The sequence below is a fragment of the Zalophus californianus genome, chromosome 2, assembly GCF_009762305.2.
Source record: "Zalophus californianus isolate mZalCal1 chromosome 2, mZalCal1.pri.v2, whole genome shotgun sequence".
Taxonomy (NCBI): Eukaryota; Metazoa; Chordata; class Mammalia; order Carnivora; family Otariidae; genus Zalophus; species Zalophus californianus.
The window spans coordinates 19,458,471-19,471,420 of record NC_045596.1 but is presented as its reverse complement, the minus strand read 5'-3'; the positions used below and the strand labels follow the sequence as shown (position 1 = coordinate 19,471,420).

At 42.4% G+C, this 12,950-nt stretch overlaps 1 protein-coding gene across 3 annotated transcripts in view; it reads left to right on the top strand.

Annotated features, from left to right (window-relative positions):
* The window catches only part of PPARGC1A (PPARG coactivator 1 alpha), a 638,991-nt gene that overhangs the window by 177,672 nt on the left and 448,369 nt on the right, over positions 1-12,950 (top strand). For 2 of the 3 annotated variants that reach the window (XM_027599469.1, XM_027599466.1), the window contains exon 2: positions 3,871-3,935. The exons of the other annotated variant lie outside the window; for it this stretch is intronic. In XM_027599469.1, the coding sequence (XP_027455270.1) occupies positions 3,918-3,935 (18 nt within the window). In that variant the 5' untranslated portion in view covers positions 3,871-3,917. The remainder of the gene's footprint in view (positions 1-3,870; positions 3,936-12,950) is intronic. 3 annotated transcript variants of the gene reach the window in all.

Genomic DNA, 12,950 nt, shown 5'->3' with positions numbered 1-12,950 from the left:
GCCCAAAGGGTAGAGATTGCAGCATGCCCAGCCCTGACTGGATTACCACAGCCAGAAGCACTTTAATGTCCACCGCTGCCCCTCGGGGTGGGGAGGGAGCCCGGGGTCGGTGGAGGCGATGACTGAGAGCTAGATGTGTGTGCTGTGGAGGCTCTTGGGGGCTCGTGTCCCCCCAACTTCGGGGCTGGCACTGGGAATATAAAACTACTTGCCACAGAGATAAAGTAAGGGATTCTGAAGTGTGAGTCTGTTGATAACTTCCCTTTAATTTGGATTCTGTTGTAGAAAATCTTTGTCAAAACAGGCTTTTAGCACCAATGGGTATGTGTTGAGGGTGGGGAGGTAAAGAAAAAAAAAAGCTGGATTGTTAAGAAAAAAGGGACCCTTTAATAGCCAAAAGCAGCAAAGTAGAAGGAGGAAGGAACAGAACAGAGCATGAATAGAATAGAATAGCCAGAAAGATAGTTTCCTCAAAATGAATGGTGTTATCCCATTAAATACACGTAACTAATGTTAAAGTACTTGAAAAAAGCCTTGCCTTGGAACAAATTTATTTTCTTAGGCCCCACAGAACAAAGCAAATCATAATAGGCTGTGATTAATTATATCCTAAGTTATAAGAAACAGGAATAAACCAGGTTTTCTGCCCGCGTGGGGTCCAGTGTGTCTGCATGTAAGGGAAGGTGCCCTGCGATTAGACGTGTAGGTCTCCATCCTGAGAGAGACCACATGACCCAGGAGAAGGGCTGGGAGGGGACCTTGGGGGGGGTAGGATTCAGAGGAATGTGTGGATCTGGGGAGGTCAAGGCTCTGCAGGTGGAGTCATCTGCCTTCGAGGCAGTCATCTGCGTTTCAGGGAGAAGGAGAGCCCGGGCCATCATGCAGGAATGTGGTCCGTGGGGAGGTAAAGGTAGATGTGCTTAGCATCTGCAGTTTAGATGCATTTAGTTGACCAAAGATGAAGGCAGGAGAATGGAAATCAGCAAGAGGAACAGTAGAAACATTCTCTATTATGCAGAGACTTTGTAGGGCGGGGGAAGGGGGGCGGGGGGAGAAGAGGGGGAGGATGCTGATTTCTGGAGTGATATTTATGAAAACAGGTCAGGGACACTGACAAGGAGGCAAGCATAGAGCTTGCCCGGAAAGGAATATCCATGTCTTTCTATGTACAAGGGCTGTATGAACGCACATGCACACAAGGAAGTGGCAAAATTTATTGGGGAATCGTCAAGGAGGAAATTCATAGCTATTATTTTTGTGGCCTCTGGCTACAAGAGCTAACAGGTGAAGATAGTCTAGAGACCCAGAGTGGGAAAAAAATGACATTTTAATATTTTTGTCAGGTAGGCAATTTTAAAATAAACTTGAATTCAATATATACCCTTAATGCTAGGGGTTGTATTATAGCGATGCAAAAATGCCTTCTTTTCGATATCAGTTAAAAAAAAAATATGTTGTAGGGTGCTAGGAACCATATATAGAAGAGGCGTATGTGACTGTGCCAGCAGGTTTTCAAAGCTCCTGAACACATACCATGAGCCTGCCCTCCAGAATTAACACCGTAACCTGTGTCGGGGACTCACTATTATCCTAATATCTGCTTTTGGATTCTGTCCAGTGCCATTAGCAGTTCCCATGTTGATTGCTCTGTTACTCGTGAATGTTAATTGCTTCTAAATCTCTTTGGATGTTCAGATGCTTGGGGGAAAAAAAATTCTGACTGGCGAAGGTGCGAGTTTTATTAATGTGCAAGTAAACAAGAAATCTGTTTAGAGACCCCAGTGAAGTGTCTGTGACTCAAGATGTCATAAACAGCTGATGTGGCATCTTTCTTTGCATGTCTGTCGTATGTTGGTGGTGTGATAGTGAGGGGGAGGGGGTGGAGACAGGTTTTCCGTGGTATCTGTGGAGTTTGTCCTAAATCAGCATGCCCGTAGATATAGTTAGATAATAAAATCCTTCCCTCCGGGATTCCTGCTTACTTAGTATGAAATGACCGTGCTACCTTTGAGATAAGCTTACACGTAGAAAGTGCTATTAAATCAGAAGATGTAAAAACATGAATCTAATTTGGCCCATCACCTACGTGTTGATCTCCATAGTTTCTGAACCAGAGGGAACCTTGGAAATGAGCTTCTGAAGCTTCCTTATTTTACCCGAGAAAGAAATGCCCAGGGGGATGACGACATCAGGCTCACGGAGCAGCTCACAGGCGCACTGGCCAGAGAATAAGGTTACCTGACCCTTGGCCCAGCTCTCGAGCAATCAAGGAAGGGAAAATGATAAAAACTGGTGTTTATTATATTTTTCAGAAATATTTCACTAAGTGTGGGGGTTTTTTTTGTTTTGTTTTTTTTCCTTTGGGTGAAAACAATTTACTATGATTCAGTATTGAAATTCATTTATTAATAATTATTTCAGTATCCCAGTGAAGGAAGATGTAAGAGAAGGGCACAGCACACAGTTCAGCCTTATGAGTCATTCATTCAACCAGTATTTATGGAGTGCCTTGACCCTGGGATTTAGTAGTGAACCCAAAAGCCCCTGCTGTTAAGGAGTGTATATCCTGGTTGGGGGGTGAGGCGGGAAAATAAAGAGATGTTCAGAAAAATAAAGAGATGAACCGTTTGCTGTTAGGTGGTGGTGAGCCTCATCAAGAGAGAGAAAGTGGTAAGGGGACAGAGTGGGGTGAGTTGCAGCTGTGTTGGACGGGTGTTCGGGGGAGACTCATTGAGGCAGTATATGGGCAGAGATCATGCAGGTGTCTGGAGCAAGATTGTCCCAGGCAAAGAGAATAATTGCAAGGGCAGAGGTCCTGAGGTGCGAATGTGTTTGGGTATTTGAGGTCAGTGTGGCTGCAGAGGTGAAGATCGTGAGACACCATGACCCTCAAATCGTGGGCTTTGGGAAGATTCTGGGTCAGACATTTGAAGAAGATATATCTTTTAGCATTTCTGTAGTCCCAAATAGTATGGCTCATAAACAGAACCCAGACTCATCTTTTTTGAGAATATTCCCCGAAGGAGCCATTCCTTCTGGAATTGGTGTCTATGACTCACCAAGAGTGTCCAGAAACTGTCAGATCTTTCTGGAGAGTTTTAGAACAGAGTGATTGTCACTGTACTAAAATCAGTACACCATAAAATTGTAAGTTTCTTGATGGTAGGACCTGTGTGATACACATTTTTGTGTCCTCCAAGAAACCACATGCAGTGCTAAACTTATACATGGTAAGAACGCACTAAATATTGATTATTTGTTCAGTGCGTGAATAAATGGCCAAAGAGTGGTAGAAAGGATGGGGTGTCCTAGAAAGGGTTGTTAAAAATACACCCTTCTAAAAATGCTGTTGGCGAGATTACTTCTGAAGCATTCTGACTTCCTTGGAATCATTTTTAAAGACAAGTCCATATGCTGACATGTGAACATAAGTATGTAACAAACTGAACAGTAGTAACATTATTTTCAGGCCAAATTTTAGTTGGATGGTTGTATTTTGTCAATCTAATTTTTTTTTTTTTCCGTGTTTTAAACTGGATATGGGAAGTTTTTCAAACCTTTCCTCTGGTATCAAAGGAATATTGGTGTCTGGGCTCATAAGACCAAGGGTTACATTCAGCACTGTATTTTGTGGGCAAAAATGTATTTAATACATTGAGATTGTGGTGGAAATTACATGGGAAAAAACAGTCCCCAAAGGGGAAGATGGGTGGTCAATTTGCATTGGGACGGTGAAGGAGAAAATTGTAATTCTTGTCCTCCGTTACTGAATTCTCTCATTATAATGGACCAATAATTTATTCGCCTATTACATTTCAATATCCCCATCTGCAAAGTGGGGGTAACACAAACTTACCCTCTGCCTTTCAGGTTTTTTGCGAAAATCAGTGAACTAATATTGGTAAAATTGGAGCCCCATGGATGAAGGGTACTTTGTAAGTATAACACATTATTGTCATGTTATGTTCTATTACTCCAAAATGCAAATACCAGATGTCTGCTCTTGCCATATTAGGAAATCAGTAACACCAAGTTTCACACCCAAAGATTGATAATCTGACTTCCTTTGAGGAATTTAATATTTCTGAACTAGTCTCTAATGTTTTGTCGATATGTTGGATGTAGAAAAGCCTGACTCACTTCCCCAAAATATTTTGGCAATGTTTTCCAGACAGTTTGGAAGAATACATGTCTGCAAATTGTGTAAACATGTTGATATAAACTCTGGATATGAGCGCAAGGTATCTTTATTTCTCTTTCACCACCTTTCTCCTTTTCTTCTCCTTTTTCTTTCTTTTCTGTTTTTTTTTTTTTTAATTTGCATTTAACTCTGTGTTTTGAGCAGTCAGTGTGTGTATCAAAGAAATGATTGGTTTCGGGGAGAGACTGAATGTTTCACTGAGGTGAGCAATGTTTTGTTAACGATAAAACTAAGTTAGACATCCCTTAGATAAGTTGCGAAGTGTTGTGTTTCCAGACTTGGGATAAAGGAAGGAGGCCAACTAGCAAGGTGAGTGAAGTGTGGAGCACCTCTTCTGGATCATGTGACAGCCCAGGTGACTTGGGAGTGGCCTCCGGTCCATGGAATGGTCAAGGCTTGCAAGCCACAAAGCCAAAGGGCAGGCAGAAATGGTACAATACTAAAGCAACTGCCTCATCTGATTTTCCCCACTGAATGGTACATCTTTTTATTTTGCTAAGTCAGCCAAATGCCCTGCCGTTGTGTGAGAGTAGACTGGCCAGTGACATGCCCAGTGCTTAATCCATGGTATTTTTCTGTTTTTTTTTTTTTTTTTTAAGAAGAGCTGTCATGCCTTAAATACTCATATAGAGAGTTTAAAAATGGTTGTGACTGCTTTCTGAAGCCTGTTTTACTGAGATTCATGGGGTTGTGGGATCTTATGTCTGGAAGGGTTCTTACACGTCTCATCTGGTGCCTTTTCTTGGCCAACTCTAAAGATTCCACTGATGGGTGCCCCAGAACTTCTAGGGGCAGATTTACTACCTCAAGAGGCAATTCTTTTCAGTTACAGGATTCTTTCTTGAGTTGAACCCAGAACTACCCTCATGTATCTTCCACCCTTGGGTCCTAATTTTATTATCTGCATCTACAAGGAATAAGACTTTCTCCTCAAGAGTGACATCCTTTCAAGTATTTGGTGGCACTATCAGGGTCCCCCCAAAATTGACCTCTTTGTTAGCTTCCATTCCTTCAACAACTGGACCTCGCATACCATGACTTCCCAACTCTCTACCCCTCTAAAGGTTCTCATTTTTCTGTATCTTTCTTAATAAGCAGTACTGAGAATCTACCTTCTCCAGGCCCCATTCTGTATCCCAGAGTCAAGAGATCTAATCAAAGGTACAGAAGAGAATGACCTCGAAGAAATTGCCTGGAATCACGTGTGCCCATGGTTTGGTTTGAGTAATGAGACAGCAAAGCCCACATCCCCCTGTGAGGTGCAGATGATTGACAGGGAGAAAGTTGTTTTGGTTAATAATACAATCTACTTGCCTCCTGGAGACACAGCAGTCGCCTACTAATTCGTTAGAAGTGAATTAAGGTTGTTTACCGATGTTTTAAAGTAACTGTCAGAGTGAAAAAAAAAAGTTCGTACTAGATGAGCCCACGCACCTACTTCAGAGTTGCTGTTTATTTTAAGCTGAGTGCATAAATAATATATTGAGATACAAAGGGTGATTTCAAGCATTAGAACAGGAAGCCTTCTGTTTACTAACTGTCATTGGGCTGAAGAGAATTTAAACAGCTCTGAACCTTTTTGTCTATGAATACAAGGCATGAAATTAACTTACATTTCGTAGTTAGCAGAAATCATGATTAAGGCAGTCTTGTTGATGTGTCTTCTGCTGATCTGGGTCTTTTTTTGCTATGCAAGACAAGCCTTGGCAACAAGATGCTTCCCAGGCCTTGTTTGAAATCAGACCCCATCCCCCCGCCCCAAAATAAGTAGGGACCCCTCTGGGTCATAGTTTGTTCCGGATATAAAGACAAAGAAGAATACTAGACTAGGTTCCAGGGGTTCTAGTCTGACCTCCAGTAACCCTCTTTGAATCTCACTTCCTTTACCCATAGAATGGGGTTAAGAGCATCTGCTTCCATTACTTCACAGGAAGATGGAGACCCCAATGAAGTCATTGTTGTGAAATGGCTTTAAAAGGTATCAGGTGGGACAAGATGATAACAATGCTATTAATGAATTACATGCATTAACTCCTTTCATTCCCCCCATAAACCTATGGGATAGGTCCTATTATCATCCTAATTTTACCACTACGAAAACTGACACACAGAAGGGATTTGCTCCATCACCTCATAGCTAAAAAGTAGTAAATTGGGATTCAAACCCCAGGCTAGAATCGATGGGTTGAGAGTTTGTGTTCTTAACTCTTACTTATTTGGGAGAATAGCTTTTCTACCTATGACTGTGCCTCTTGGTCATGCTCCAGTAAATGAAACATCATTCCTAATAGCCTGGACCAAATTTAGCTTGAGAAAATGCAGGTATGGCTTCTCCGTGAGTGATTATCAGCAAGGAGGATTCCCAATGGGTAGGGATGTAGCCGACTGTATGGATTAATTACGTTTTATTTGTAAAGAGCCTGGTGATTCGGGGATGAAAAGCCCTAAGTGAAAAGACTTATTACCTGTAATGCTTTCAGAAACGAGAAATTTGATTCACTTTTTGTCCCTGTAAACTTGGAAGTGTGATAGCCTATTTTGGAGTAGAGGGAGAGTGTTCGAAGATGAATAGAAAATGTATGGAATGTTTAATTTTGCATGATTACGTTTCATATTTTCTGGGGTAACTGTGGCAAATAGAAGTGCATGATAATATCACAGCATACCTATTTTAGATGTTTTGATGAAATACTCTGGCTTTTGCAGCCTGATACATGAATCCTTTGCGACAAGTCCCTATTAAGCAAATGAACAAGGATGTATTTGTGTTCACATCACTGAAAATATGTAATTTGTACAAGTGCTTTTTTATTTATATTTACATTATATTTATTTGAATTTCAAAAGAGGAAAGAGCCTAAAGTGATTAATGAAAACAAAAGGGATGTGAATTTGCAGACATTTTCCCTTGAAATATGCTCAGTCTGTAGTGGGGTCATGCTTCAAAGTTGGAGTGGCAAAAGTGGGGTGTGATTTGCGTTGGGTTTCGGAATGAAGCCGTTCAGAAGTAGGACCATTTCCAAAATCCCAGAAAAATGGACGGACTCATGAGAAGTCATCAGCTGCGGGAAAGAATAAATTCTGTACTTCCCCACTGCAAAAATCTCAGCAATTGCTGCTGAGCCCTAGAGCTTGTTAATACATAAGATAATTGCATAATTAAATACACTATGGAATTTAAATAGTTGGAAACTTTGTTTTCTCATCACAATATGCAACTTGCTGATGTTGCAAATCATCGCAGCGTTTTAGGGAGGCTGAGGTCATTCTTTCACATCGCGTCCCCTGCAGCCTTCTGCCGCTTCTCTGGCGGTTCTGAGACACTTTGCTTTCAGGTTATTTTTAGTTGGTTATATTTAGACAAGGTGAAATTAAACAGGAAGTCCCCCAAAGTCTGACTTGCCTGCCCAGGTGGTGGGAGTTGAGGGTCATTTCGCGGAGAGTGTCCCTGGTGCCCTCTAGATCTTTCTAAGTAATAACGGGTGAAGAGTAAGGTGAGGCTGAGTGCCACTAGCAGAATGGGTTCCTAGCTGAGTAGTCACGGAGCACGTAGCTGGGACTCAGTACATGTTTGGAGGGTAAAGGAGTGAAGGAATGCATGGATGAAATTGACTTGAAGCTTTTCTTCCTAGGACTGCTACAGTCAGTTTGAGAAAGCAGGTGAAAATATTGACAAGGTAAAACAAGGAAGACACCTAAGGTGTGAAACTTAAGGAGGCACTTGCTGTCAGAGTTGTGCCAGTGCTGAGGAGGACTCACTCTCAGGGTTCCTACAGGTACTTCCTTAAATTTTGCACCTCAGATGACTTACTTTCTTCACCCTAGTCCAGGCCTGTTGACTCTATTAGTCTTACATGTATGACTCTGCTTTATTTGTACATGCTTTTGAACATTTCCCCCAAATTTTATTTTGAAAAATTTCAGAGCTACAAAAAGAGTTGAAAGGTTACTATAAGGAACACTCTGCATACTTTTGTACTTACATGAATTAATTATCAATATTCAGTCACATTGTTTATCTCTCTCCATAGACATGACTTGGAACCTTGTCCTAATTTAGCAGAGAAATGCATACAACTTCCTCCCTCCCACCTCCGGTGCACATGTGTTAGATTTACTTCCTAAATTCTGCACCTCAAAATTATAAATTTTGGAAGAAAAAGCCGAAAAGAGCAGCAAGAAAACTTGGCTTAATCTTTTTTCAAGTTTAAAAACTAGTGCTTGAAATTAATTTTTAGGCTATTAACAGACTAACATATTTAGAACATGGCCAATATAAGATACCTAAAATTTTAACGGTTAGGAAGTTTTTCTGGATGCTCTGACATTCTCTTTCACAGAAGAGAGATTTTTTTGAAAAGACAAATTCCCTTGACCATTATTTTTCTGAGAGCCTTTCAAAAGTAGACGGTAGTCCAATTACTAATAAAATGAGACCATCCTTTTCCACCTTAAGAGTATTCACTGTAAGGGGTGACTTTGCAAATATAATATAGAGGTTATTTGTAAATCTGATGATATCCTCTCAAATAAAAAGGAATATACACTTGACTTTGGACTATACTGACAAATTCTCATGGGAAAAAAAAATCCCTTTCTGATAATCTTGAATGTTTATAAAAGGTAAGGTATCTGTCTCTGAAACTGTGGCAAGATCTGCCAGATGGTTGCATTATTTCAGTGGTTTTGAAAATGCTCTCCACGAAGCCTTAGGAATCTGGGACGGGGCCTCAGTCAGTCATGTTCCGCTGGGATGGCTCTGAGATTGTGTGCTTTTTATTGGCATCTGCCTAAAAACCAGTTTTCAGGAATGTGTTCTAGAGCTAAACACAAGGAGTTTGGAAGCCACAGCATTGGTGGCTAGAAGATAGAACAGGAGAAATTCATGCAGTGTTGTTGGTTGGCAGTAAGGAATGATAGCCGTCAGCTTGCCGGGTGGGAAAGGTCAGGAACACCATGAAAAGCAGACACAAGAACTAAAACACAGTTCAGTGTCTAGAAGTTTGAAGCAGGGTCAAATGCCCAGCCATTGCCTAAGGCAGTCATTCTGAAACTTGAGTAAGTCCTGGTCCTTAAGCCTGAGATTCTGATTCAGTAGTTCCCGAGAGGGACACCCCATAACGTGCAGAGAAAAATTGCCCTAAAGTCACACTTATATCAAAGAACATGATAATATTTGGTGTTGATAAAGATGACTGGAATTGTAGGGAAAATGTTCTTAATCTCAGCTCAGGATAGCGTAACCCCTTTTCAAGTTTAGGGGCATTTTAGAATGATTTTCTCCCCAATGCTTAAAACAGAAAAGATTACCCTGAATAATAGAGGGGGAAAGACAAACAGGTAAGTAATTACATTCTAAAGTGGTGCCTAAGTCCAGTGGGGGAGGTCCCACAAGGGGAGGGGAAAGAAAGCTCAGGGCTGGCTGGGTGCTGAGATGGGGCCTGGAAGAGGGGCTCTGGGGGTGGGGCCTCATGGCGTAGCGGGATATGCGTAGGCTGGGAGGAGTATGGACCTGGGTTTGAATCCCAACTTGCCTACCTACTGGTTGTAGGATCTTAGGAAAATCGCCTCCTCTCTTTAAGCCTGGGTCTTCCTCATAGAGGAAGAATGAAGATGAAATTAGACAATTGTGCTCAAGGTACTGAGCACAGGGCCTACAGAATAATAGATGCTCAATAAGTGGTTGTAATGACTCTTATAGCCATTGAAGATGGACCTTATGACAGGTCGGCTTTCAAGAGGGCAGGAATGAGAGAGTGTGTATCTGTTGGTTTTGTTTCTGGTTTTTGGATGGAGGGAGGAGGGGGAGCAATAGAGCGTTCCAAAGAAGAGGAAGTGTGTAAGCCCACCTTGAGGTAACAGATGGTGTACGCTTTCATGCCTTCAGCGTTCCCAAAAGTGTCGTTCGTGTAGAAGGTTCTAGATGATACACATATTTTACAAATATTAACTAACTTAATCCTTATAGCAACTCTATGAAGAAGGTGTTATTATTTAACAGACCATGAACCTGAGGCACAGAGAGGTTAATGGACTTGTCCAAGGTCACATAGCTGGTAGTGGCAGAACCTGGATTTAAACAGTCAGCACCTGTACTTCTAACCACTATGCTATTATAATAATAACTATTTAGTTAATGTGTATTAGGAAAATACAACTAACACAGTAAAAACCATGCTCTTACAGATATTATTGCCTAGAACAGTAGTAAAAGTTTTAAAAAGTACCTTGATTTAAATGAGTCACATAAAAGGAATAATAGCAGGGGCAGGATCTCATATGATAACAATCCTGTAGGTGGTCCCCGGGTGATTTTGGCCTGGGGAATTCTGGGGCAAGGAGAGATTGGAGCCACCACGGGGGACCCTAGCCTCCCAATCATTGCTATGGAACACACAGGAAAACCTTCAAGCTCTAGGGAAGAAGCAGGTAGGCTTCCCTTCAGGTGGGGAGCCAGGGGAAGGGAAGTGTAGCTTGCCAAGTTCATTCCCATTTCCTGCAGTTCCTTTGGGGAGGAGAGGGGAAAACTCCCCCTTGCCCCAGAGGGTCTGTGGTGGGGCCAGGCTGGGCTCTCGGCTATTTTGGAAGTTTTCGGTTTCTCCCCCGCCTTCCCCCTGTCTCCTGTCCTTCCTCTACCTTCTTTTCTTCTTTGCTCCACCACCCCTTCCTCTTCTCCTTCTTTCTATTGTGCATGAGGACAGATTTCAAAGAGGCCGTGCCCCATGGATGCAAATGCCTGATGCAATTCAATAGGAGACAGAGTTTAATACTCTACCTAGCATTTTAATCTATCTTCAGCTTTCCAGAATGGCAGTTGCATCTGCCCCTGTATCTCTCCTTTGGATGTGGTCAGAAAAATCTAAAAGCCCAGATAATCCTAAACCAATCCATGCTTAGGCTTTTATGTATGCAGCAGATTTACCTTCCTAACAACCTGTTTGAGGCTAATATTAAAGTGAGTTTGCATTCCTTGGGCAGGCGAGCCCAGGCGTTGGTCTCTGAATTGCAGGAGACCAGAATCTAACCAGCCACCTCTGGGCAAGAAATTTTGGATAATTCCACAGTCCTTCAAACCTGGTGTGGATGCCTGCCCCTTGGGCTCCAGACCTGGGTCTCCTGTCTAGAAATGACTGGTTTCCTAATCCATTCCTGTGCATTTGCTCTGTCTTCTAATAAGAACAAGCATCGTCTCCATTCCTCTTGCCTCTCGATTCCCACCATTTAGTGCTTGGCAGATGGTATGCATTCATAAATACACGTTGCCCATTGGTTAATGAGTGATGTCAAGAATTCAGCATTTCTTGTTTGAGATTATGTTTCTGCAAATAGTTACTGCGCCCTGATTGTGTTAGGTGTTGTGCTAGGGGCATTTGATTCTTACAACAGCCAACTTTACCTGACAGTGGGGAAATAGAGGCTCGGGAAGGTGAGACGGTCGAGCTAAGACTGCACACTCTCGGCTCTGCATGTTTCAGTCCAGATACTCCAATGTCCGAGCTCGGGTTTCTGTTTTCTTTATGCTTCTCTCCCCGGCCCTGCAAACTTTGGGTGGGTTTCCCCTCCTGTTAAACTAGAATTTCCTCTTAGCCAGTTCCCTAGGATCTCAGCCGCAAGTAGAAGGGAAGCTTTCTCCCTCTCTGACTGTAAATAAAGACTCTGTCTTCATGCCATGAGACCCTGGGTGTCATCAAATGCCACCGCCCACAGTGAGTCCAGGAACAGAAGCTGCGGTCAGAGTTTCCAGCAGGGGCTGCCCGTGAAAGCGCCGTGGGATTAGGCCCGTAGACGTGCCCCAAACGCTGTTTCACAGCTGAAAATAGTTGTCACAGTGACTAGAAAATTGAATTGGTTAAACCTTCTGGCTTTAGATTGTTTTTGGAGAGTGAGTAACTCTATGATTTTTACTTGTCACAGGCTAAAAGGAAAAAAAAAAGTAAGAGTGAAACTTCATAGCTATTTTTCTTCCCTGTATGTTCATAGTGGTTATTTATATCTGGGAAGTTTCCATTGGGATTTAGTTCAGGATATAGACTTGGCAGGGTGGCTTCAGCGCTCTGTGGTGACATTTGACAGACTGCAGGCAAAGCAGGATGGATTTCTAATATCTGGATGGATGGATTTGGGGGTGAAGTGTTGGGATTGTACTGTATTATGAGATGGATTTATTGATCTGAATCTAAAAGTGGCCCGTTGCCTGTCAATATCAGATCTGTATCAATATGTTTGATAAATTAGGACTCCTGACCCTTTGCTTTGTTTGCTTTATCAACTCCTCTTGGCAATAACAATAAAAGACTCCAGGAGGTGTATGGCGAATGGCTTTTTGCACTCCTCATATGTGCTACTGATCTTAGGGCCCAGTTTTGCAATCCTGCATATGTTACAACCACCCAGAAGGGCACTGCCGTGACTGACTTCCTCCCCCGAATGAGACATTCCCCCCTAAAATGTTGCATTTCGGTATCAGCCTCACGCATTAACCTTGAAACACTGTGCCTCTGCTGTAGGTAGCGTCTTCATTTTCCAGCTGAAGAAATTAAGAGACTTCGAGGTTAAATAAGCTGCCCAAGGCCACTCGGTAAATTTCGAATACAGCTGGGTTCCAGGCAGAGGTGTCATGGTTCCTGGGTGAGGATGGGACACTCTCCTTCTTTGTGGTTACGAAGTAAAAGGATCTGAATTTGCAAAGAGCTTGCTGATGATTCACTTTCTCTCCACGTATGGAGAGGCTGCCATCTTATTTCTGAGT